The sequence below is a fragment of the Nestor notabilis genome, unplaced genomic scaffold (genome assembly GCF_000696875.1).
Source record: "Nestor notabilis isolate BGI_N333 unplaced genomic scaffold, ASM69687v1 scaffold3584, whole genome shotgun sequence".
NCBI lineage: Eukaryota > Metazoa > Chordata > Aves > Psittaciformes > Psittacidae > Nestor > Nestor notabilis.
In genome coordinates this window covers 34,210-59,429 of record NW_009925885.1, presented here as the reverse complement: position 1 = coordinate 59,429, position 25,220 = coordinate 34,210, and the positions used below count along the sequence as shown (strand labels likewise).

At 38.5% G+C, this 25,220-nt stretch overlaps 1 protein-coding gene across 1 annotated transcript; it reads left to right on the top strand.

The window, feature by feature from the left end:
* Nucleotides 1–2,311: 2,311 nt before the first annotated feature.
* Nucleotides 2,312–25,220, top strand: LYPLAL1 (lysophospholipase-like 1; the record flags this gene model as incomplete). The annotated part of the gene is made up of 4 exons (XM_010013252.1): nucleotides 2,312–2,411; nucleotides 13,188–13,357; nucleotides 24,229–24,344; nucleotides 24,959–25,220. Coding segments are annotated over 4 exons (626 nt in total), but the record flags the coding sequence as incomplete, so codon positions are not given.

Here is a 25,220-nt window from a genome sequence, read left to right as displayed (position 1 = left end):
TGTCTTTCAAATACTTCCAGGGGTGGTAACTCAGCCACATTCCTGGGCAGCCTGTTTCAATGCTTGACAACCCTTTCAGTGAAGAATTTTTTCCCAATATCCAGTCTACATGTTGCATATTGTTAATTTTAAACTTTGCACAGAAAGAAAACTCTGAATTCAAGCTGTATTTGAAAGGAAAATAATTCATGTTTTACTTGGGATGGGGGAGAAGGATAATATTGCTGCCATGAGTCTATTTCAGGTTTGTAAACAGACCCAAAGCAGAATTCTCTGTGCATTGTTTTCTTTTTAGTAGTGTTCATAAGAACATATAATGCTAAAATCAAAGAACGGCCTGAAAGACACATCTTTCAGAAGGTTGTTGGGTTTTGTTTGGTGTCAGTTTCCTCTCTTTCTCCTTCCCCTCCAAATCCTATTAACAAATCAAAGTGCATTACCTCTTCAGGCAGGTGCTTGCAGCAGTTGCAGAGTAGTTGGACCATGGGGACTCTTGGCATAAGGTCATAGTTAAATTTTCTCTCAGTAAGTTTTCTATGAACTTTTCATGGACATAAACTAGCCTCATTAACTGTATTTCTGCTGATCTTGGCAAAGCTTAAGAAAGGTGAATAAATAATAAAAGATGTGTCCTGCACCATTAGGGAGTTTGTAAAGACCCAAGGAAGTCCCAATTCTGTAAGCACTCATACTGCTTAAGTTGGCATCTACCTGAGGGTTGGTCCCAAGGAATTATTTGCAAAGCCTAGACTTTTGCTTTCTAACTGAAAAAGAGGAGTGTGATAGGAAAAAAATGTTTATTTGAGCCTCCTTAAGAGATGGTGTTCATAAATTAGGTGACAGCAACCATGAGGAAGCCCTTCCATGTTTGCTAAGAATAGGAGGTGTGTTTGGACTTCAGACCATACTACTCACAAGCAAAGTGCTGGTGGGAATGTGTTCTGAAGCGTCCAGTAAAAGATGTAGCTTTGATGTTGCTGTTTAACATAGCACAGAATAAGATTTGAGTCAGCTTTATGACCCTATTACTTATTTGTCACTTGGAGTATTTTAAGTCAAGCAGAAAAATTAATGGTTACACTGCACTCTGCAGTTAAAAAAATGCTGGGTTTGTATCTTTCTTGCCTTCTGTTTTAATTCTGAAGATGCATTAATTGTATTTGTAGATAAAGATCGCCGAATTTTGTTTGAGTGCTAAAACAAGAGTAAATCTCCACTGGGGAGTTGTAATTGTTCTAACAGTGAACTTCACTGTGTATTCGTAGGATGTTGTTCAAATGAGCCCATGTAACATGGCAGTAAGCCTGGCTTAGGGCACTGATATTTTTTTCTTGTGGTTTGGCCATTTTATTGAAAGAGCAGGATGAGTTCTAAAGTCAAACTGATCATCTTGAGATGAAGTAATAGAGAATACCATTAACTCAGATTAGCAGTTTGAGTTGGTAATAATGTGGGAGCCTTGACTTCAGACAAGACTGAATTCCTGTGGTGTTTGTCCTGTTGGAGACTTGTGTATGCATGCTGTTAGGAGGGTGGCAGTGAGTTTATAGTTGAAGATACCTGCGATGCAAAGGCAGGCTTTAGAAACTGGTGTACATATGTATATTTTTTGAAAGGAACATATGCTGTCTGCATAAGAATTCATCCTGCGTTCATAGCACTTCAGCCTGCAGGGTTTTTGGCTATAGGTGGGGTTGATAAGACTAGGAAAAAACACATTGGGGGTCAGATCTCAACTGGCTTTCGAAGACAACCATAGGATTAAGGTTTTCAAGGAGCCTGTCAGATATTTTAATCTAAACTCATGTCTTGAGCACTTTTGCAAAATGTGTTTGACTGACACTTCCCTTAAATGTAATATTAGCATAATTAAATGTGAAGACTATTTTTATTGCTCTTGACTAGGTTTTGAAGTAGGTTAAGATAAAATTCTGTAGTAAAAGTAATTATGATTTCTAAGGGGAGTAGCAGGCTTATTTTAAGATGCTCATCAGTATTTCTTCTTTATCACTGTTACCAGTAAATAAGGTAAGTTGCAAGTAAGAGGTAAGGCCTTGTGCTTGATTAGGAGATACTTAAGTAAACTATTAAACTTAGGCCGTGGGACCTCTTAAGTAGTCTTATTTCTAGGAAAATTTGAGTCAGTCTTCCCTGGAAAGGGAATTAAAGTTATTTTAGTTCTTTTTTAGCATTTTGGAGGATTAACTTTGTGATTTAGAAATTGGGTAAATCTGGTCTAAGTGTATTTGACATTGTATAGTTTTCTTTCCAAATGCACAAAATAATTCTTGTACTCTCCTTTGTGATACAGGTGATACTGGCCAGGGAGCAAGAGCATGGATAAAACAAATCTTGAATCAAGACATGGCTTTCCAACATATAAAAGTAATTTACCCAACAGCTCCTGCCAGGTATTGTTTAATGTATTTTAACTGTAGGATTAAATTACTCGGTTCCAATACTGTAAAATATGCTTGTGAATATTAGTGCAGACTGTCGAAACACTTCCTTTTTCTTTCTCGTATATATACTTCTTGGCAAAACTGAACCTCAGCAGTGCATTGCCACCCAGGGACTGTGATTTTCGGTGGGTAAGACTCTACATGGTTAAGACTTCAAAGAAGTAACAGTCTCTAATTCAGATTCAGGTATTGTCCTCACAGTATCTTTCTGTCTCCTAGATATAAATAGAAGATGATACTCCAATGTGTGTTGTAATGGTATTATAGAGCCATGTTCTGGATCACAATCCTACCTATATTGGCTCCCTTAAATTAACTACTAAAATATCCGGTTGTATTTAATGCAAGGTTTTGGTTCTGAATGTGATTGGTCTTTGGCAAGTAGGATGTGAAAGATCTTCAGCTGCTGCAGAAAGAATTGGCAGTTTAAAATTACACATTTCTTCTAGTTTCAGTCCTGACCCAACTGTTTTGAAGAGAATTGGGTTCAATGTGCATGCATTGTGTAGGTACAAATCTTGCTGACCTGGTGTGTTCAGTGGTAGATCAGAAATAAAAATACTTACTGTTGGGAATTTGAAAGTTAATGAGGTCAAACCCGAAGGCTAAAAGTTGGACACCTACCTCTGTATTTAGCCATCTAAAGACATGGCTTTACGTTTTAGAGATGTTTTATTTTTCTTAATATAATTTCATTTTTAGGATGTATCTGGTCTTAAGTTAGAAAAATGTTTCCTTGAAAGGTAATGGGGCTTAAGTTCCTTTCTGAATTTGGGCATAAGTGCGGATGAGTACTGAGAGGAAAAGGAAATTGGGACATTCTACACAGACTTTCGAGGTACAGAGGTTTGAAAGTCAGAAAAAAGCTTCTTGGAGGTTATAAACAAGTATAATCACAGGTTTTGTCTGGCAGTCGCTAATATGTGGAAAAAAAAGAATTTCCTTGACCAATGTAGGTTTATCATCTACTTAGGCAGGAAAAACAATCGAGAGATTGCAGTGTGAATGTACTCACTGTGTTACAGAACAGTCAAGCCTGGGAGTGGAAGTCTTTGAAGCAGCATGTTTTGGGTTAGTAGGTAATGAATATGATTTCTGTAAACAATGTACTCCTTACTTCATTGATGACAGACTAAAATGATGCTAGAGTTACCAATGGCACATCACCCGTACTGAGAGGTTCCATTTCTTCCCTGTCAACACAGCAGGTAACTGAGAAGTGCAGGAGGTTTTCTTCCCTATGAAATGATCTTTTTTTCACGTTACATGCAGTCATAGCACCTCAGACCACATCTATTTGACCAGTGCTTCACTTTGCCATCCCACTGCACTTCTGGAGTCCAATCCTTTTCTCATTTGTTTATCTTTGGATACCTACAGATGTAAACTATATAAATGATAAACCAGTACGATCTCCTGACTCCAATGAGTGGCATTTATGAGGAATTTGGTTTTTGTCTTAGGACTTCGGATGTCAGTATTTCGGTAATCAGATGGGAAGAAAGATACTGTTGTGATTAAAAGATGTGAATAAACGGTTGATTTCACGGTGTTAAGCTGAGGCTACTCATGTTCTTCTGAATTGATACAGAAGTGGGTTTTAGCAAAACTCTGTGAAGTTGTATATTAAAAGAATGAAATACCCACACTGTTTGTCTTTGACTGGCAATATGAAGTATGCTTGGGAATATTAGTGTTCAGCCCTCTGTCGCTGATAAGCACCATTAACTGATAGAGTGAAATAAAACAGATGCCCTTAAATACTATGTTTGCCACTGTTTGCAATAATGCTGAAGTTTGTGAAGATATGTATTGTTGGTTGAAACCAAATTAACAGAGGCTTTACAGCCCAATTTCATGTTGTTTTGGTATTCAAGTCCAAAACACAGTATAAGCTTGGAAGCATTTGTAATGGTTACTGTCCTTTCTTCCACAAAAAGGAAAAACAAGGCCTAGAACATCCAAGCTTGAATGGTGGACATTAAAATAATACTTGCATTAGGAACTTGCATGTATGATCTTATTTTGTGTGTGTGCTTTGATAATTCCAAGTGCTTCTGACAGCAACAGGGGAATTCAGCATTCTTGAGAATGAGACCTGTATGTTAGATGGTTATGGGTGTACAGATAGGTTGAAGAAGATTCTGATCCAGTCTTTGATTGTGTAGAGACACAGTGATATACTGGTGGAAGGCTATGCTGATGTGAGAGTCCCTGTGGGTGGCACAACCTGCAACTGCATAGTCAATTACAGGAGCAGAGTGCAGAGCTTGCCAGCAGATTTTTATGCTGATGATGAAATCAAAAGCTTGAAGTTGGGCAAGACCATACTAGGATTGCTTGGCTAACATGCTCTTCTGGCAAAATACTGTGAATGTGGATGTAGTTCATAGTCTATAAACTCCTGTCTTTCCAGCATAACTTACCACATACACATTGAATGCTGTCCGTCAAAGTAGTTTTGCCAGTAAAAGCAGGTTTGACTATATAACTGCAATGCTAGAGGCATTGGCAGGATGAACTGCAGGTCAGGAATACCTCTTCAATGTTTTTGATGGATATAATTCTGCTGATAGATAGCTCTATAGATTTGGTCTTAAGCATTCATCATCTCTATTAAATAGAGTTCTGGAATTCACATTTTTCAGCAAAATAATTGACTTTTTTTTTTCTTTGTGGAGGGTGGACGGAGTTTATATTTACATTTTGTCTATATTTTATCCCAGGCACCAAAACATACATATCTTCAATTTACTACAAGATTAGAGACTCAGACATGTTACGTGTTTGAATTCAATAGTCACTATGTTTGAAACTTAACTTTGGAAAGTGAGCCCAATATATGATCAGGAATAAGTCTAAAGCTGTTCTCTGGCTTTGTTAGCACTGATTTCAGCAAACACTAGAGAGGATATTTTCATTCTACAGGTAAAAGCAGTAGAATATTACTGAACTACATTTTATAAAACTTTTTTTACTGTTCTCTCTAGGTCTTTGTAAAAAGTTACCCTTTTAAGAAAACATTTACTGTTCTGTAATCATTCTTATAACACGCAGGGTCTGTGTAGAGAATGATCACCAGATGTCCCCTGGACAGGTAAAGTGTTTGCGACGTTTTGTCCAGTTATCCCTCATTGCTTTGGAAAGTCCTGTGAGTTTCATATGTTTCCTGAGTAAAAATAATGTAAATAATGCAATTTACTGTCAAAAAAGAAGAAACTCATAAAATTTCTAAGTAAAATGATTATGGAAAAAGGCATGCTTAGATAAAAAAGGGGAAAATACAGGGATTTGAAGTCTCAGTGTAATGTAGTGAGAGTAGTGGCACCTGAATTTGGAGTGAATGCATGTAGCTGGGGCATGTAAATCTTGCTTTACAAATGAAAACTTTTAGCTGTTGCTGAGAGGTGTTGTTTTTTCTCTATAATGTAGGCAACTGGGATACTTAAAAATGTGTAGAGAACTTGTTTTAATAGGTTGTTCTTTTAACTTTATCTAGCTTTATTTCAAGACACTTTCTTCTGAACATAGATTAAACTTGTAAAGCACAAGAGAATTATATTTCCTCCCCTTTGTAATGCTAATATGTATCTTTAATTAAAAAAAGAAGCTCAAATTGTAGCCCTAGCAGCTGATGCAATCCCTAAAGCCACGTCTACAGTAATAGTTTTAAAGGAAAGGGTTTCCTTTTTCCTTTTTTATTTGGGTCGGAATGGCTACAGCTTTAAATACTGTTTCAGCTGCTACAACTGTGCCTTAAACATTAGGTTTCTATTGAGTTTCTAAATCAGAAGTGAATGCCACCCAATGTAACCTTTTTTTCTTTTTTTTTTTTTTTTTTTAATCGAAAGTGATAGTTTAAATTGGCATTGCAGGAGCTAACGTGGTAAAGTAAAAACCATTTACGCTCCACTTGTTTTAATAAGTATACCTTGCCTTCTATAATTCCCTTTCAGAATCTAGGTCAAAGATTCTTTGCGTTGTCTAGCATTCCATTCTGACAGTCTTCCTCTTTTGCAAGTCAAAGTAAACTATAAATACTTTTGGGGCTATTTTGTGGATCTTTTGGATATTCACTCAGTATACCTTTCTGTGGCAAATAATCTATATACAGAGTTTGTCGTCAGGTTTTTGTTTTGTTTGTTGAGGATTTCTGGAAGTATGTGGCTGGTAAGGACTGCTCAGCACTGTATGGCCTGGTATTCCATCCTTTCCCCTAAGTTCACATCTCTGCTCAGCTCATGGGTGGAAATGAGTTTCATCTCATCGTAGTCCCCATTTGGCTATATCACAAAACCACCAGACAGTTTGGCACCATTCAGCTACATTGGCAGTCTCTGCTTGTGAGAGGCCTAGGACTGGAAAAGCAGCAGGGGTACTGCAGGTCAGACTGGAGATGGATTGGCAGAGCTGTGTAGGGGAGTGTGCATGGTGCCTATCATACTATTTTTGGCTCAAGCAAATGTTATTAATCCTTTGCTTTTGTAAGCCCTAACCTCATTCATAAATTCAACACAAAGAAGTCTTTTTAGAGGTGGAAACTTGAGGGACAGATGGAAAGGGTTTGGGTTGGTATCATGGGGTGGTTCTTTCATCTCCTTCTGTAAGCAGAAAAGTAACACATTCTGCATTCCTCCTCTTGCATTAGGTGAGGAAAACATGGATATCCATACATGTAAGGCTTGCATCATATGCTAAATACCATGTGGAATTCAATAAACACTTATCAGAGGTACTTTAGTCATGCTTGAGGAAAGCAGAGTAGAACATGATGGCAATAATCTTGAATTCCTAATCCCTTTAACTACGTTAAATGTGCTCTTAGACATCCTTCCTCTTGTTTTTCTTCTCTCTGCCATTTTCCGATACAGAAGAATTAGAGACAGTGGGTTTTATATGGCCCCTCCAGCAAGCAGTTACAGGGTTCTAGGTTACGTGTCATTCTGTGCTCTTTCCTTTACAGTCTTTTCAGGGGGTTCTGTGCTTAGCGTGTGTCATTCATCTATCCTCAGTGGTGGTGTCACCAGCTTGTGCAAGACACTACTTTGAATCCTGAAGTATCTTTCAAACCCCATAATGGAGAACTAATTCAGATTGGACCATGGTTTGCCTCTGGCTGCTTTCTTTCAGTGAATTCATAAAGCAAGCACTGTTAGCTGGTTGCTGAGGACCTGGGTGTGTGTAGAAAAGTCATTTATGGTCTTCTCAACCATAACATTATTGCCCTTTCTCTGATTAGTACAAATCCCCACCATTTACACAAATACAAAGCAAATAAACAAAAACCAACCAAACAAACCAAAATCAACAGAGAAACAAAGAAATGGAAAGAAACTTAGGATTTGTCCTGCCGAGTTTCATTGCAGCTTCTGTTTGACTTCCTTTGTCTTCCATGACTGAGATTTGTCCCACGTAACAAAAGGGGTCAGCATTAGTAATTCCTCAGGTAGCTGTTCTGTACTGGCTCAGTTAGCACTCATTCCAGGCAATATACATCCAGAACAACTACCAAAAACATTTGCATGTGGTTGAATGAACAGGCACAGCCTTTTCTGAGGAACAGCTGAAATTACTCCTCACAGAGATGACTCTCACCTTTTTAATTTTTGAAGTATACTTCCAAGTCCAAGCAGTTTGAATTTCTGACACATCTTATGCTCTGTTGAACCTCAGTTTTAAGATATACCTTGGGCTAGAGCTTTGAATTGTACTTCTCATAGAATAGATGGGTTCTCTGCTTGCCCCACCTTTTTCTTTTAAAAGTCGCTTTCGGCTTCAAGCAGGCAGTGGGAATTAGAAAGCAGATTTATAAACTAGGTTTTCTCTTGTGGTGTACAAGTATCAGGGGTGAGGTTGTGCTAGGAGAATTTGGGACTGGGATGTAACTTTGCTGTCATTGGAAAAACCTGCCACCAGCTTTAGGAGAGTAAGGACTTGTTTCTAGTGTCATAGTTTGGGTTGGATCTTTAGAAAAGTCATCTCATCTACCCTCCCTGCAGTGAGCAGGGTCACCATCAGATCAGGTTGCTCAGAGCCCTGTCCAAGTTGAACTTGAATGTTTCCAGGCATGGGGCATCTGTCATCTCTCCGGGCAACCTGTTCTAGTGCTTCACTACCCTCAATGTAAAACATGTCTTTGTTATATCTAATCTAAGTCTACCCTCTTTTAGTTTAAAACCGTTACCTCTTGTCTTGTAAAGAATTTGATCCCATCTTTCTTGTAGACCCCCTTTAAGTACTGAGAGTCTGCAGTAAGGTCTCCCCTGAGCCCTCTCCAGGCTGAACAAGCCATACTCTCTCAGCCTGTCTTCATAGGAAAGGTGCTTCAGCCCTCTGATAATTTTTGTTGTCCTCCTCTGGACCCACTGCAACAGGTCTGTCTTTCCTGCGCTAAGGGTTCCAGAGCTGGATTCAGTACTCCAGTGGGATCTCACCAGAGCGGAGTAAACTAGAACTAAAGCAGTTTGGCAGTGTGCTCTGTAGACTTCTTTTCAAAGGAATGCAGAATCTTCCAGAAGAGGACATCACAATGTCTCATGCGACTCTCTGCCTCCTGACTGAGAGGAGATGGGTTTGGGAAGGAAGCAGAAGCGAGGATTTAAAAAATGTTGATCTTTCTTTATTTGAATCTTGAAGCCTAGCTTCACTATAAATCCCCAGTTCTGTCTGACATCTCAGGAAGTTCTGTCTGGAACTTCCAGAAAGCTGTAAGCCAGCACCAATGATCTGTGTTTTATGTGGCTGCATTCGCTGGTGATCGTAGTGCTGAGTGTGAAGAAAGTGATACAATCGTGCACCAAGAGAAAGAGTTGGGGGAAGAATTATCAAGGTGCTGTCTGCTACTCTTAGTTTCTTACCTGAAGCAGCTAGCTTGTCTTTTAATTTAAAATGTTGGACGGGGACTGTGATTTATTGGCTAATGACCAAACCCACCAGTTTTATGTGAATCACTGTGCTAATTAGCATCATTTTGGAGGTAGAACTTGACGTGGTTTTAGACGTGAGTGTGAACATTTGTGTAGCATCATTCAGTTGCTCTCCATTTCTATTAAATTCGGGTAATTTCAAACTGTTCAGCACAGTTCTAGATGTGAATACATGCTTAAAAGATTGGAAGGATGATAAATACTTAGAGAGACTACAGGATATGCTTTCTTTTTCAGACATTCATATATTAGGTGTGTAGAATCTTCGTGAAACTTCAGTCTCAAGAGACTTGCACCTTCACTGCAAGAAGGGTGTGTGTGAGAAAACAACTATAGATCAATGTATACCCTTAAAAAATAAGACCTATAAAGTAATCAGAAAATATGGTCTAAAGTGATTTGAGGATGTTGGGAAGCATTTTAAAGATTCTTTTCCTTAGGGTACCTGCATTTTTTTTAGATGCCTTTTGATATTAGCCATGTTTTCTTTACGTCTTCCTTTCTCTTTATGTGTTAAAGAGTTAGTTGGATTTATAGAAAATTATATTTCAAATGTCTTTTGATGGATTCAAGTTTGGAAGTTGGATATACCCAGAGAGAGAGGGTTTGATTCTTGTTTTCTTATATGGATTTGAATCTTCTGCGTGCTCCAAAGCAAGACAAAAAGCACACACCCTTTAAAACTAACCAAACATGAACAAAAAAAGCACCTACAAAACTTGGGGGGCTATATATTTTCATTCCAAGTTTCAACAGCATATATTGTAGAGACGTGGAGCTTTGTTTTTACTATTGCTTAACAAAGGGAATAAAGAGAAGAACAAGTGGGACTGATGTTACAAGTTTAATCAAAACTTAAGAAAGCAAAACCTTCCAAACTTAAAACTTACTATTTGGTCTGATACTGTCCTTAATTGACGATGCTGTTCTTACAAATGGAGTTTGCACTCTATATTTCTTTGCTTCCATGTGTTTCAGCCCAGCCTCCTGTGTCACTGTAACATAGGGTTTGTTTGGTTTTTTGTCTTTTGTGGTTTAATTGTATGAAGAACTTTTGTGCTGTATTCTTGGAGCTGTACAGATGGTTCCATGCCAAACATATTTGTTTACCGTGGTAATGTCTGAGTTGTAGTGTGCCAGCTAATAAAGGGATTTATTTAAGGAACAAGGTGAATGACTAAAAGAGATGTGCCAGTTGGGTGAACCATTAAAAGAATCTTACTTCTCAGCTTTATGTAAAGGTTATTTTTAATGCATTTCTGAGAAATCGAGAGTGGTTGCAAGGATGTTTTAGAGACAGTTGAAAGCATCTTGTCCATTTGCTTGGGGGTCTTTTCTTGTGGGCTTAAGACACGTTAGTCTTTCATCTATCTTACTGAAAAATTTGCCAAGACAGCAGGTAAAAGTCCTGAGTTTTGACACCCAGTGAAGTAGTATAATCTCATCATGGATTTTATCCTGTTTATAAACTGTATGAATCTTTCAGTTGTGGAGAAGCCTGTTTTAATATCTCTGTAATGTGAGTTTTTGTAACGTAATACAAATACATATCTTCATTCTATGGAAATCCTGGGCCAACCTGCTGTGATAATACTGCAACCTTACACATCCATTCTCACACAAATAGCAGGCACTCTGGTTTTACTAGAAAATGAAGCATTAGTAAAACGAAGCATTCTGGCTGCTAACCAGGATTGATATCAAAGTGTTTAAGAAGCTAAAACTGTGAATTCAGTTCTGTTTGCCCAAGTGCTAAGTCTCTTGTACATCACATTCTCTAAGTAACTTCCAGAAACACCACTAATTCTACTGTTGTTGATGTCTTTGGAATGCTTTGACTTCCTCTTAGAAGTTGACTTCTGTGAATTAGAGATTTGTGATCTTGGGGTTTAGGTGTTGATCAATTCATTTGAGAAGAATCCTGGAGACAGTGGTAATACTAAAAAGAAGTTAAGAAAACCAAAACAAAACCAAAAAAACCCACAAACAAACAAATCTCAATCACACAAAACAATAAGGGGGGTGGGGGAGAAAGCAAAAAAGCAAAAGCATTTTAATAACATTTTTTAAACTAAGCTTTAGCTTGTTGGGTGTACAAAGTATTTCCACTGAATTTCCTTTAATTTAGGAGTTACCTTTTTTAATAGATAAGTAAGGGTTAACTTAAATAATTGTTAATTCTGGTGCTTAAGTATATGTTTTGTTTTGAACTAAGCAAATGAGGACCTATGTAAGGCACATGCTGTACTGAACTTGACCACATGTTTCTATGCCATTTTAAGCTTCAACAGGGGAAGTTCAGATGAGATACAGGGAAGAAGTTCTTTACTGCAAGGATGGTGAGGCACTGGAATAGGTTGTCCAGAGAAGTGGCAAATGCTCCATCCCTGGCAGTGTTCAAGGCCAGGCTGGACAGGGTCTTGGGTGACATGGTCTAGTTTAAGGTGCCCCTGCCCATGGCAGGGGCTTGGAACTAGATGATCTTAAGTTCCTTTCCAGCCCATTCTATGATTAGGTACTCATTCCTGAAGCTACACTCTGAAAGATAAAACATTCTTGTCTGTACCTGTCTCTTGCTGTTTGTTGCCTCTTTCTTTATATTTTGGTTACTAGCTTTGTAAGTCATTAACTTTATATCATGTTCATGGCACTGGGCAGATAAAAATCTGTGTTCCTTCATTTTTGACTTGCGTGACTGAGTAATACAAATAGTATACTGCCTCTTGTACTCACTGGAGTATTTCTGGCTTAGAAATAGCCATTTACATATGTGAAGCCTCTCTGGTATTAATAAAGGCAGAATTTGTTCCTTCATTAAGGGTAATTGAAATAGTGGCTTCCTTTTTTTAGGTTAGTTGTGGTTTTGTTTAATCTTAGTACTGAAAAAAAACCTAGAGTGAGCACAGAAGTCAATGTTAGTGTTTTCAGTGGATTTTCATCCAGACAGATGTCTGTAGTCAATAATTGTCATCTGATCTGAAGTAAAAATGAAGAACTTGCCCTCTGATTAAACATTGCATATAAGGATTTTAAGGGGCTTGGTTTTGAGATGAAGCACCAGTCTCGTAGCAGTATATTTGTTATTAAATTGTAGAGCCATTGCAAGGTGGTAAGTTCACATTTCTTGGGATTTCAGGGCTCTATTCGTCATCATTACTAAAAACAAGGGCTGCTTTGAATTGTAGCTTCCCTGATTCTCTGAGGTTTGGACAGCATGTTAAAGCAGTTAAAATACTAATCTGACAACACAGTATTATCGTAGGGGGAGTATCATGTCTCTAATCTGTGCCTGTGCACATGGCATTTTGTTCAGTTATTTTTATGAGGTACCTGCTCCATTAAGGTGAGGAAGAAGTTTTTGTATAGATACCCGGAGGTTTATAATACCCATCTCTTGTCAATTTTGACAAGAATAAGGCAACTGAATCCCATAAAGTTAGCTCCTACAAAGCTGTCTTGTTTAGCAGCTACTTCAGTTTGTCCTATTCCAAGGTGGATTTCAACCCTGTGTTTAGGATTCAGAACCTCTTGGCAGGGTTAAGATTTAAAATGGTTGGGTAACCTGATCAACCTTCACATTGAACTGTTTTACACAGCTTCCAAATGCTGTCTTCATTCTTGAGGGACCATGTTCTGAATGCAAGGAAGTGCAATGTGTCTGGATGTAAATTGAGTTAGAGACAAAAGAGATTCCTTCTGTCCTTTGTTGGAGAGATACTGACTTGGGTTTATTTATCATGTAAGGCTTTTGATCTTATGCTTGGCTAATCATTTGTTTTCTTTCCTTCCACCATTTCAGGCCATATACACCTATGAAAGGAGCCTTCTCTAATGTCTGGTTTGACAGGTACAAGATTTCCAGTGACTGTCCAGAACACATTGAAAGTATTGATTCTATGTGCCGGGGACTTACAGACTTGATCAACGATGAGATTAAAAATGGCATTGCGAAGAATAGGATACTGATAGGTAAGACTTACTTCTAATGTGTTTATTAAGAGATCATCTACTTTGAATTTACTCTATCCTAAAGGCTCATAAGCATACCTTGCAACTGCCAAACACTCTTCAACAGCCAGTCCTCAATCATTTAAACCTGTATTAGGTGGGGAATGTGGCTAACTGTAAGCACTGCCCTCAAAAATGTAACTAAAACCTGATTTTATTGTAAATAGCCATTTGTATTCATTATTTGAAATAGAGTGGGCAGTAATTTACTTTGAAAAGCACATGGGTTTACTATTTTCTTTTAGCCCTTTTCAAGAATAGAGAAGTTTACTTTCCCAAAATGACTTACATTTTGGAGAGTGGAGGTGTAGCATGTAAATAATCATCAACTTTTCCTTACTGCTCTAATCATTTTGAGTTAATTCATGGGGAAAAAATGTGCATGCTACACATCACTAAAGATTAACGCTTGCTAACAAATGAAGTATTTGCTGTCATAGTTCATATGTGTCTTTCTGTTCCTCTTAATTTCCACAAGTTTCCAGTAACTTCACAGTACTTCAGTGAAATATATAGTGGGATATTGAGGCACAATAGTTAAGGACAGTGCAGACCCTGTGTCAGAGAGGGAATGAGGATTCACAAGTCCTTAGATTCCCGTCCCATCTCGAGACCACAAACTATTTCAGGTTGGGGAAAAAAAAACCTCTTAAAGTGGGAATTTATAAATTTATGGCTGTTTGAGTCATGCCATCAAAATCCTGTGAGGTGGATCTGCTACCACTCAGCCTACATGTTTTCTTGGTCCAGCCCCATATTGCTCTTTGAAGGCCTCTGTTTACTTTCCCTTTCTGGCTCATAGCCCTGGCTACAGAATGCATTGTTTTGGATGGCTCTCAGCACAGCCTCTTTGATCTGTGTTTTACCTGCTGGCTTGGAAACAGCTGAAGAAGTGCATGTGCTTTTGTGCTTTTCTGTAGAGTGAGCTGGGAGATGTTCTGTGTACAGATCCGACTTGCTACTAGGCTTTTCTCCTTTCCCTGTAGCCTTCAAAATTAGAAATAGCAAAGCTGCAGGGTATGGAAGTTGTTTCACAAGTCATAAGCAGAGTAGTAAAGTTGGTATGTACTGATTGTTTCAGTCCATGGATTCTTTGGAAGTCCCCGTCTCAGTATGTTTGCATTCCTTATCTGTAAATCAGGAACAATTATACTTGTTTTCTCACTCTTGAGAGCTTTGATTTCAGGCTTCTAGAGTAAGATACTGTTTCCTTGCCTCTGTGACAGAGACTATACACATATATCCTCACAGTTGAATCTAGTATTTGTGCAACAAATAAAATAAGCAGCCCTGCAAAGTGCAGAAGGGAACTCATGGGGAGTGCGTGAGAGATTCACTGGTGGAAATGAATTGTCACTTGTGGCTGCACACAGTCAAGTGTTCTTCCAAGAGAACTTTGTGCCACCTTTGCACTTTTTGATGATTAACCAGTGTGTGATGCAGTGGAGAGTGAAGCTTAGAGATCTTGTAAGGTTTCTGTGCATAAACATTGGGTTTCATTCTAATATGATACTCTTAGTTGTTTTAGGTGGGACTTGTGCAAATAATTGCCCATCTTCTGGAATTGTCTCTTATAAGAAATGAGGAATTCTATAAAAGCACCTGGCAGCTTTATAACATTTTTGCTCAAAAGAGAATATGAGGCCAAGGTTTGGTTATGAGGGTACAGTCAGTGAATCTGCACTAAACTGTAATGCCCACTGGAAAACCAGAAATGGGTGGCCTGAAATTTTGAATTTGGGAAAGACTGGTGTACAGGAGATAATGGAAGATACAGTCACTCACTTAGAATGTCTTAGAGAGTAAGTCCTGACAGATGTTCTTAGATTTTTCTTCAAAAAAGTTGGTAATAGCCGTTTGGTACAAGAAAAGGAGGCTTGAGGTAGCAGGTTGGGAGCAGACAGTAGAATTGTGACTGCTGGTATCATAGAGCTGGAGGAGGCAGCCTTCTTGAGGTGAAGGGAAAAATAAGGCAATTATAGCAGAGGAAACCATGGTAAAATTTTGCTATGAGTATTTCCTAGTGCATTCAGTGATGTTGAGTCATTATTAGTGAGATCCATAATGGGAATATTGGTATGTATCTTATTTTGTCTCTACTTTCCATAATAGTTGAGAGAAGAGGCTGGAGGACTTGTCTGTGAAGAGCAGTGGGGGCCTTTTCAGGTAGGTCACAGAAGCCAAGAGAGCAGAGCATGAAGAGGTGGTCACAGAGGATGAAATGGTTGTTAAGGAAAACTGGGTTGTGGGACTGTGTTTTGTAATGAGTGGGAGTTTTAATGAGTGGAAAGAAAACAAAATGAGTATGAGGAGGGTAACAAGATTGAAGGTTATGGTTTTATATGGAATAGCGGACTAGAAATTGCAGGCTGAGGATGAGTGTCAGATATTGTTAGATGAGGGCAAGGGAGGTGTTAGGCAAGCAGGAAGGTGGGTAGCTGCTGACAGCTCAGAGGTGTGGGATAAGAAGGCAAGATCTGAGGGAGCACTGTGCAAAGAAGAGTGAGTGGGAAGAGAAGGGAAGCAGGGGCAGGCTCTCAAGCAGTGGAAAATGAGAAGCCCAACACCTGGTGTTCTGTGGGATGATTCTCCTTCTGGAGCCATTCAGACTTTCCACAAGGCTCGAGATTGTGGGTACAATAAGATCATTTGTTCTGAAAGAAATTATAACCTATGCTGTTTGTTTCGGTAGCACAGTTAGCTCCGAAGTCCACAAGTGGCTGCTTGTAGGGCAAAAGTCTAAAGCTGAGGATAGAGTCCAGGTTGTGCAATGCCACTCCTCTTTATCTATATCAAGAAAAATATTGGTGCAGCATTGCTTTTAACAGCTGCTTTATGAATCTACTTCTAAAGAATTAAATTACTTAATTTACTGGAGGTAAATAAAGTCTTATTATTAAAGCCTCCGTATCAATTTGGTGCAACAATCAGCATACAGTAGTACACAGCTCATCTACCCATTCCCGTTTCCTGGTGGTTTCATGAGTTGTTTTCCTATTAATACAGAAGTCTCTTGAAGAAAGTAGACTTGTGGTTCATTGAGGTTTATTTCCCCTGACCTCGGAGGAGGAAGGAAGGGAGACTTGACTGCAATATATAATTATTCAAAAATAATTATATCATCCCCAGAATTTGATAATGGAAGTCACTTTTTAGCCAAACATTCTTGTTGAGTTACTCTTTACTGGTCTTCCTGGCTAAAGGATTTCTTCTAAATAGTCCTGTAAATAGGTTTATATTGACTTTGGAGATAGGATGATAAAACTAGTCAAGTTCTGACACTTGGAGCTTTGATAGTATCCCTTCTTAAAACCTGGATGTATTCCTTCTTTATAAATGCCTGGATTAATCACTAAACAAGCAAATAAGCCACAGTTTGAAATGCAGGACAATAATTTCTTTTTCTTATTAGACCAGAATTGGTTTTTCAGGTGGTTTTGCTTTTTGTTTTCGTGTGTGTTTTTGTTGTTTTGTTTTTAAGTGCTTCTGTAGTGTTAGTGCACTGTAAAATAACTCCACTTAGGTGGAACCTGTCAAAGATTTCAACACTATTATTCCGGAATATGTTAGAAGCTCTTGAAAGAAGTGGCCACTTCACATTTGGAGCGTTATGATAGTCCTCGCTTTAGTTGACTACACTTAAGTGACAGGCAGTCTTTTTGTTCTCTTTCCTTAATTTTGCACTACTTTCTTACTTTTACAGATCACTTCTTGTGTAATGCAGAAATGCTGATCCAAGCGTGTCGGTCTCTGCCACCTGTAGTCACTTGTGTAAGCAGCCAGGGAAAATAAGCTTTTGATAACAGTCCTGTAGATTTGACTGTATGCCAAAGAACACATGCATGATTCCTGACCCCGTGTACTGTAACAATAACACAAGACACACAACCACTTTTTGTTTATTGCTAGGCTTCTTACATAGCTACTGAACCATGGTGGAAGTAACATGAAAGCTCTGTGCTTCTTGTAAATATTAGCGTTTCCATCTCAGTGTGTGTGAGAATGAGGTGGGGAGGAAATATCTTTGCTTTGATATTGCAGAGAAAGAGGATTCTGTAAATATGGCAAGATTAAAAAATCAACAATAAGCCATTAAAACACTGGGCAAACTGCTTCACCTGCAGTCTCAGGATTTTGTGTCTTTTGGCTTGTAAGCCTTTTGCTGTCACTCATCCTATCTTGTATCTTCTGCCTTTAGTAGGAAAAGGTCTTTCATTTAGAGGCACTTAGTGCCTTGCTCTCACAGAATAAATTCATGGGTTTATATTGCCATTTGTCAGTGCAATTCAAATGAGATTCCTCTTTCTGTACCACCCATTATGTGGCTTTGTGGTTTATCTAAATTATGCCTATGAGATGCTGGGCTCAAAGCAGTACTGTTGGTCAGTCTCCCCCATAGCACTAGGAAAGGTTTCATTAATTTTCAGTGCAACAGTGTAAATTTGTATTGCATTTGTACTTTGGGGAAGATATTTGTTCCTCTTGTTTGTTTACACCTGAATGGCCATTTATTTTTCTTTACTACTCTTTTTACTTCCTGATGCGCAAGCAAGAGACATCAGCAAATGAATGATTCTATTTCCCTCTTAAATCATTCAGTAAGAGGTACAAATGCTAACAGTTTTAAACCATAGAGTGCGATCCACCACTTGTCACTTTGTTTCCCAGCTCTTGATGGTGTCTGTATTAATGTATCTAAGGTATTTGAAAGGTGGCACATTCTCAGTTTTAATCTGCATGGTGTATGACAGGATTAGCACATGATAGTGAAGATTAGGAGTAAATAAGGTTCACAGCAATAAACCCAAAATTAATTCAGTCATGATACTGTCATCATGTATTATCATCAAATAGTGACTTTGGGAAGAAAAGAATTATAAAGTAAACTGACTTGGGATTTTTCAGCCTTAGTAGAATTTCTGTTGAAAACATGCTTACTCATCTTTAATAAATGCCTGAATTCAGTGCAAGATTAAACAGATGGATGGGCTTTTAGAATGCTTGAGAGTCATGTGTAGACATGCCACAGGCTGCACATTAATCTGTACTTTCTTCACAGTAGTGCCTGCAGAATCATAGAAGAGTGGGGTTTAACGGCATCTGCTAATCCAGTGCAGGTTCACCTCTGTTCAGGCAAATCCTTATCATCACTTTTCTGCCTTCTAAAAGCTATCCATTAATGAAAGGTTCACAGCTTTCCACAGCAACCTGTCCCTGTGCTTCTCTGTTCTTCGCTTCAGAAAGCCTATTTTCTAGTTTCTTTTCTCTGATTTAAGTTTAAAATCATGGGTACCACGAGCATAAAGGTTATTCTCTTCCTTTTTCCATGCAGTGCAGTTAGCTGTCATTTTTACAGCCAGCATGAGTGTTGCAGCAGGGCTGTGCTATCGTCCCCACGAAAACACTAGGTAGATAAAGCAAGCCGTAGATTTGATAGAGTAACGTGTTAGTAAAAAGCTATTTGAGACTTCATCTTTTCATGGATTTTATTTTCATTCTTGTGCTAAAAATTGATTCCTTAGGTACATGTTGGGTTCCCCCTACCACCCATATCAGCTGAAAATAAAACCTTAACTAGTTCTGGTTTTACTGCGAATCAATACATTAGCAACTATTGTATTCTTGGTTTTACAAGAAAGCAGTAAAGCTTGTACTGCTTAAATACACATTTCAAAATGTGCTTTGGCTGGTGGGAAAGTTGGGTAGCAAATTGACTCATGTTCCTAATGGAACAACGGGAAGTGGCTGAGCCCCTCAAGGGAAGTTGCCTTTGTTCTCAGTTACTGAGTAACAAACAGAATAAAAAGGCTATATCAAGGGTGCAAACCATTGGAGTTCTGCTACTGTTTAAGGTTAGTGTTTAGTGAGGTTCCATGAATAGATTAAAAGGAGAAAATTGCTGCTGTGAGGAAATTCACTGGAGACAAAGTACATGTTTGAACATTTACACAGGAGCTTTGTTCAGGGAGTTCCGTGCAGGAGGGAATTAGCTGATCCCCTGACATTTGTACTCTTTGCTTATATTCATATATGAACACTGTTAAAGGTATATAATACTTCCATTTGTTTATGAAAAAAGGTCAAAACAGAAAGTCAGCTTCTTTGCAGATGATGTGTAGGGCAAGGTTTTGCTGTTACCATTAATAGAAGGTAGGTCACAGAAAGTCCCTAGGGACAGCAGAAAGTAAACTGAAATGTAAGTATAGGGAAAAAATTCAGATAACAAAGTGATTAAGGTAACTATGTTGAAATACTTAAAGAAAGGAGAAGCTGAGAGTCAGAAGTGCTGGAAGAATGGAAAGAAAATGAGGCAAGAGTATGTAATGTATCATCATGATAACAAAACAGGCAAAGGCAGTTTCTAACTGCTTGTGTAGCCTCGCACAACAGAAGAGTGTTTGTCTAGCCTTGCATGATGCTGGCACACGCACTCTGTGCTGTAGCATTCATCTCTTGCCACTTTGTTACTAAAGCTGTACTGACAAACTTGAAGAAATAAAGGGAAGATGAAGAACAACTACTATCTACTGCAGAGAAAATAGTGAAGAAATACTGCCTAAATTAAAACACCTCAAAACCTAACCCTTATCAAAATCTGGGGCTTAGCTCCTCTCCCTCTTTTGCTTCTGTGCTGTAATGAAAGAGTTTCTACCTCTGCCACTCAAATTCATGTGAGAAGAACTCAGTTTGTCTCTGCAAGGAGCAGAAGATCTGTACTTGGCAGAACTGGCAGGGAGTTGAAACTAGGTGATCTTAAGGTCCTCTCCAACCCAAACCTTTCTATAATTCTATGAATTCATGCACTAAATGGAATTAATAACTAAAATTTGTTTCTTATGGCTGTAATTTCTAGTATGGTCACATTTTAGAATTACTCTGGAAAGACCAAAGAAATTGCCTGGTTTGTTGTTTCCCAAGTCCATAAACATTATCTATAACAAATTGAATAAGGCATTTACAGTTGGATCTGTATGACTCAGGAAGGAATCAGCAGTGTTAAACCTGTGCTTGTTAGAGAGGTGGTGTTTTCTGTAAAGAAGAATGGAAACCTAAAGAGCTTTCTGAACTCAGGAATGGGTTGTTGCAGGCACTGAAGTGGAGCATGGGGGAGAAGGCAGAGGTTTTAGCATTTCCTGATACATACAGGACATGAGAGAGACAGAAAATAAACATTTATGCTAGATAATAAAGTTAGTAATTTTCTGATATACAAACCCAAACATTGTTAGACCAAATGCAAAGAAATTAATTAAGAAATTAAGAATAAAGCTGAAATTTAAGAGTAGGTAAGTATTTGGTTTCCTGAACTTGATAAAGGCTGAAGTGTCATCCTGTGATTTCAGCAGATCTTTGCCAACTAGCAGCTTAATTCTCACTGCAGAGGGGTGTTGCCTGGAAATCAGCACTACAGAGAAGTAGATTTGAGGTCATAAATGCGTACTTGAGCAAAGTTTCCTTGCAGCTGAAAGAAAAGTGCTTTAATTGAGTCTGTTCTGTATGTGCTTAGTGCTGACCTTTTAGCCTGTGCCCAGGTATCCTTTCTAAGGCAGGAAAGTTAGTGCAAATAGATGCTTTTCTGGACTTGTATCCTGAGCACTGAGGAGCCAACACTTCATCACTATTCAGAAGCATTAATCACAGATCTTTTTAAAAATGGATGTAAGGGGGCAAATGGCAATTCTGAACTTTTGTGCACACCCTTTGTACTTCTTGGAATTAGACTGGTCTCAAGTACAGGGCTTGCTGTGTTCTGCCCATCTAAGATTGAAAAGATGCTGTGTCATTTTGATCTTAACACTGACACAATCTGCTTAACAGTGCTGTGAGGTTTATGTATTCCTTATGCTGAGATCATTGGTGTACACAAGCCTACTTGTACTTTTCTTTTGTGTTTTGCTTATGTTCTGTCACTTCATACATTTGTGCAATATCTGTACCTGCCTCTTATTTTTCCTTGCTCCAAAATTTGAATTTTTATAAGAGTTCTTGACTTTTATGTGTTATCTTCATGCTTATACTGAAATGCTTTTTGTAACTGAAAAAGTTTGCCTGCAACTACAAATGTTTACTCAAAGGATTGTTTCTGAAGCATTTACTATACGGCATTTTCTCAAGAGATTGTTGTGGTATCAAGTGATGAACTTCAGGTTTTCCCCTGGAAAACCAAACTCAAAGAACTAGTCCTTTGTATTACATTTTCTTGTAGTAGTATGTGCCACATAAAAGAACCATTACCTAATATTCTTCTAAACAGAAGGTGACTGCATTGTCAAAGACTGCTGGTGAGTAATTGCACATAATGTTGCCAGATTGTGACTAAGTGGGTACAAAATTTTAGATTAAATCATTTACAAACTAGTAATGAGTTTTCAATGCAGCTTTTTTTCCTGTCTTCTGGAATACTTAAAAGGGACTTCAGTTTATATGTGGGTAAAGTATTTCTGTATTTATTTGTAAGCAAATGCAAAATGGTGTCTTAAGAGTATAAGTTCTACTTTGGGATTGGGGATGACGGCATCATTCACAATGATCAAAAGGAAATGAGGAAGTAAATGATCAAATTCCACAGGAGAGAATAAAGGAAACTTCAGCACAAGATGATGTTGTTTACATAGTGAATTTGCATAGTTGTTGTATTGTATATACTTTCTCAGACGGCTGTATTTTTCTCTATCTGTGAATGGGGTCAGTGATGAATTTTTGTGGTTACAGTGGCAGTAATTACAAGTGCAGTATATCACTTCTGGTTTTTTCACTGTAGAATTCTTACATGTGACAAGAGGATGTGTCTGATAGGAAATGGTGATGCAGATGGAAGGCTTGCAGTGGTATCTTCAATATTTTCATTTTTGTGAAGACAAGTTTATTCAGAAGTGTCAGGTGTGAGCTGTGTGTGAGTTCTTAAGATGTGCTCTGAACTTGTTTACCCACATTCACTCCTATTTTTCCTCAGCTACCCTACTTTTCCTCAACTACCCTTGTTTCTGTACTGCCAGTGAGCACTTCGACATACTACACTTAACTTTCAACTGGTTAAAGATTGATTCATATGGAAAATAGCAGGTCCTGACTTTATTTACCAAAGATAAATACCAGAGTATTATCAGCTCCCTGGGTGCATAGTTAGGGGGTACCAGGTGTATCTCCTAGTTTGAGGATCCAACTCTCTCAATCCGATTAAGGACTGTGTTTGAAAAAGGAAAGCAAAACTCCATTCTTCCATGTTGTGTGGTCTTGCTCTTTCTCCCTAAGATCCACGTTTAGGAACCTACAGTTACCACTTCTGACCATGATCATCTCCTAAGATTACAAAGTGACAGTAAGTAGAAAGAAGAATCAGAAATTCAATAGAGATTCTGATCAGAAATTCATCAGAAATCAAAAAATAGTGTGTGGGAGAAAGGGGGGCGGGGGAACCCAAACAAAACAACACTACTTCGTGTCTGGGTTAGTCTAGTGTTTTCAGGAATGTTTCCTACACAAATCCAAGCCAACTCTTCCAGTCGTAACGTGGGATGGAGTGTGAGCTAGATGGGCTTCAGACCTGCTGGGGCTTGCAGATAAACATGCCAGAAGAGGATTCCCCATTAGGAACAGTCTAACCATGACCCAGCTAAGCGGGTGCAGCATTCCCACATGCAGCTTTTCCTGCCTCTGAGCTGGTGTGTGCCAGAGATTTCCTGTGTAGTCCCAGGATCCAGTGAACTACCAAAGTTACAGGGTGTCACTGGGCTCAGTTTCGGTACGGGACACTCTTCCTGGCTGGGTTTTGTTTAGCACCTGTGTCAAACTTCAGCATAGCACAGAAGTCAGCCGCAGAGGGATTACATAGCCCTTGCAAAAGAGCTGTTCCCGGTATGGAGTCTCACTTTAATCTCTTCCAAAAAAATAAGATGAAATGGTTTGGTATTTTGTCTGCTATTTTTGCATTTCTTCTTCAATCCCCAATCTCATGTCTCTTGTGTGAAAAGGTCTGAGCTCAGAATCTTACGACTAATTAGCACCAGTTAACTGCCTGGCACAAACCCCTTGTCTCACCAGTACCATGGGTGCTAATGCCCCCTAAGTGGAGCTGCAGTCATAGCCTTTCTGCTGGTTGCCATCTCTGTGCTAGAAGAGGTTTCAGCAGCCAGTCACTCTTCACCCTAGTAATTATCTGAAACAGTCAATATAATAGCCTATGTACTGTGTCCTTGTGAAGTAATGCAGTAGTCTGGATTTATTTCCTAATGAATAATCATTTGTCATGTAAAAATCATCCCTGAGGAATTTTCGCATAAGGAATTAGTGCAGCTGAAGAGACATATGGAGCACAGAAGGCCATTAACTCAGATCCTGTTAGAGCTCAGGTGGGGTACACTGCATTTTTTTTTTCCCCCCATTTATTATATATTCTAAGGTGTAACAACAAAAAAAAGCCTTCAGCCTCTGTGTACTACGTCTACTGTGGTGAATGTTCATTGATTATGTACAATAGTGATACAGACCTCTTGTGTGCATGCTACTAGCCTAGGGGAAAATGAAGTTGAATAAAAAAGCAGTGAGAATTATCTGTTCAGAGATTTGCTTTAAGGTCAGGGAACATATGACCATGGTGTTTAACTACCTGACAGGGACTGTAGAGGTACATACTGTAACTAATCTTCAGCAGTGCTTTAGCTATGCAACTTCTTAATTGAATCATGCTTTGATTTAAAATCACTGCAACTTTTTTGTTACTCAGGATGGTTTCTGATTGCACGGTGTATAAAAGAAGCCTGAAGATAAAATGGATGCTGGGTTACAAAGTCATATAACAAAATCCAATCTTTGTTTCTTTTGTTGCATCCTAGGAGGCTTTTCCATGGGAGGTGGAATGGCAATGCATTTAGCATATAGGTTTCATCAAGATCTGGCAGGAGTCTTCGCTTTGTCTAGTTTTCTCAATAAAGACTCTGCAGTTTACCAGGTGAGTGTGTGGTAGTCTTCATAGAAAAACTGCTTAGCTAAATTAAAAGAGGATAATCGAGTACAGCATGTTTATTCACATGAAGCAATTGATTAATATTCTCAATCTGTGGCATTTCCTGGAAATAGAGTATTAGGAAAGTGAGGCTTAAAAGCTGTTCGTACATGATGTTTTGTTGCTTTTTTTTGCACAGACAGTGCAATTATTTTATTCATAGTAAGTTAGTGTAGAAGGCAGATGAACAAATTAAATGCCTTCTGAGTTGCTCTTAGTTGTTGGAGAGTCCATGTAAGTGTAACTATTCTTTGAAAATTGTGATGAATTATAGTACTCCTGGGCTCCATCTGCTGTCATGAATTTTTTTTCTATTTCTCTTATTGGAGAGGGATATAAACCTTAAACCCCATTACTTGCCAAGACTTAGCACATTGGAATTGCACATGGAAGTGCAGTTTATTCCCAGTATTTCCTTGTTTGCTTTTGTAGAGATAATACAATATGACTACTAAAATGTAGATTAATAAATGAAATGCTATGTAAATTTTCACCATGTAATTGTAACTATTCTTCTAAATTTTTTTAGTGATGTGTCTGACTGTTTCTTTTCTATCTAGGCTTTGGAAAGAAATGCAGGTGTTCTTCCAGAGTTATTTCAGTGTCATGGAACTGCTGATGACCTTGTTCTCTACTCATGGGGGGAAGAGACCAACAAGATGTTAAAGTCACTGGGAGTATCAACGTCACTTCATACTTTTCCAAACCTTAATCATGAGTTAAGCAGAACTGAAATCGAAAAGCTAAAAACCTGGATTGTAAAGAAATTACCTGTTGAAGCCGCAAACACAAATGAATAAATAAGATGCAGCTTTCATATAC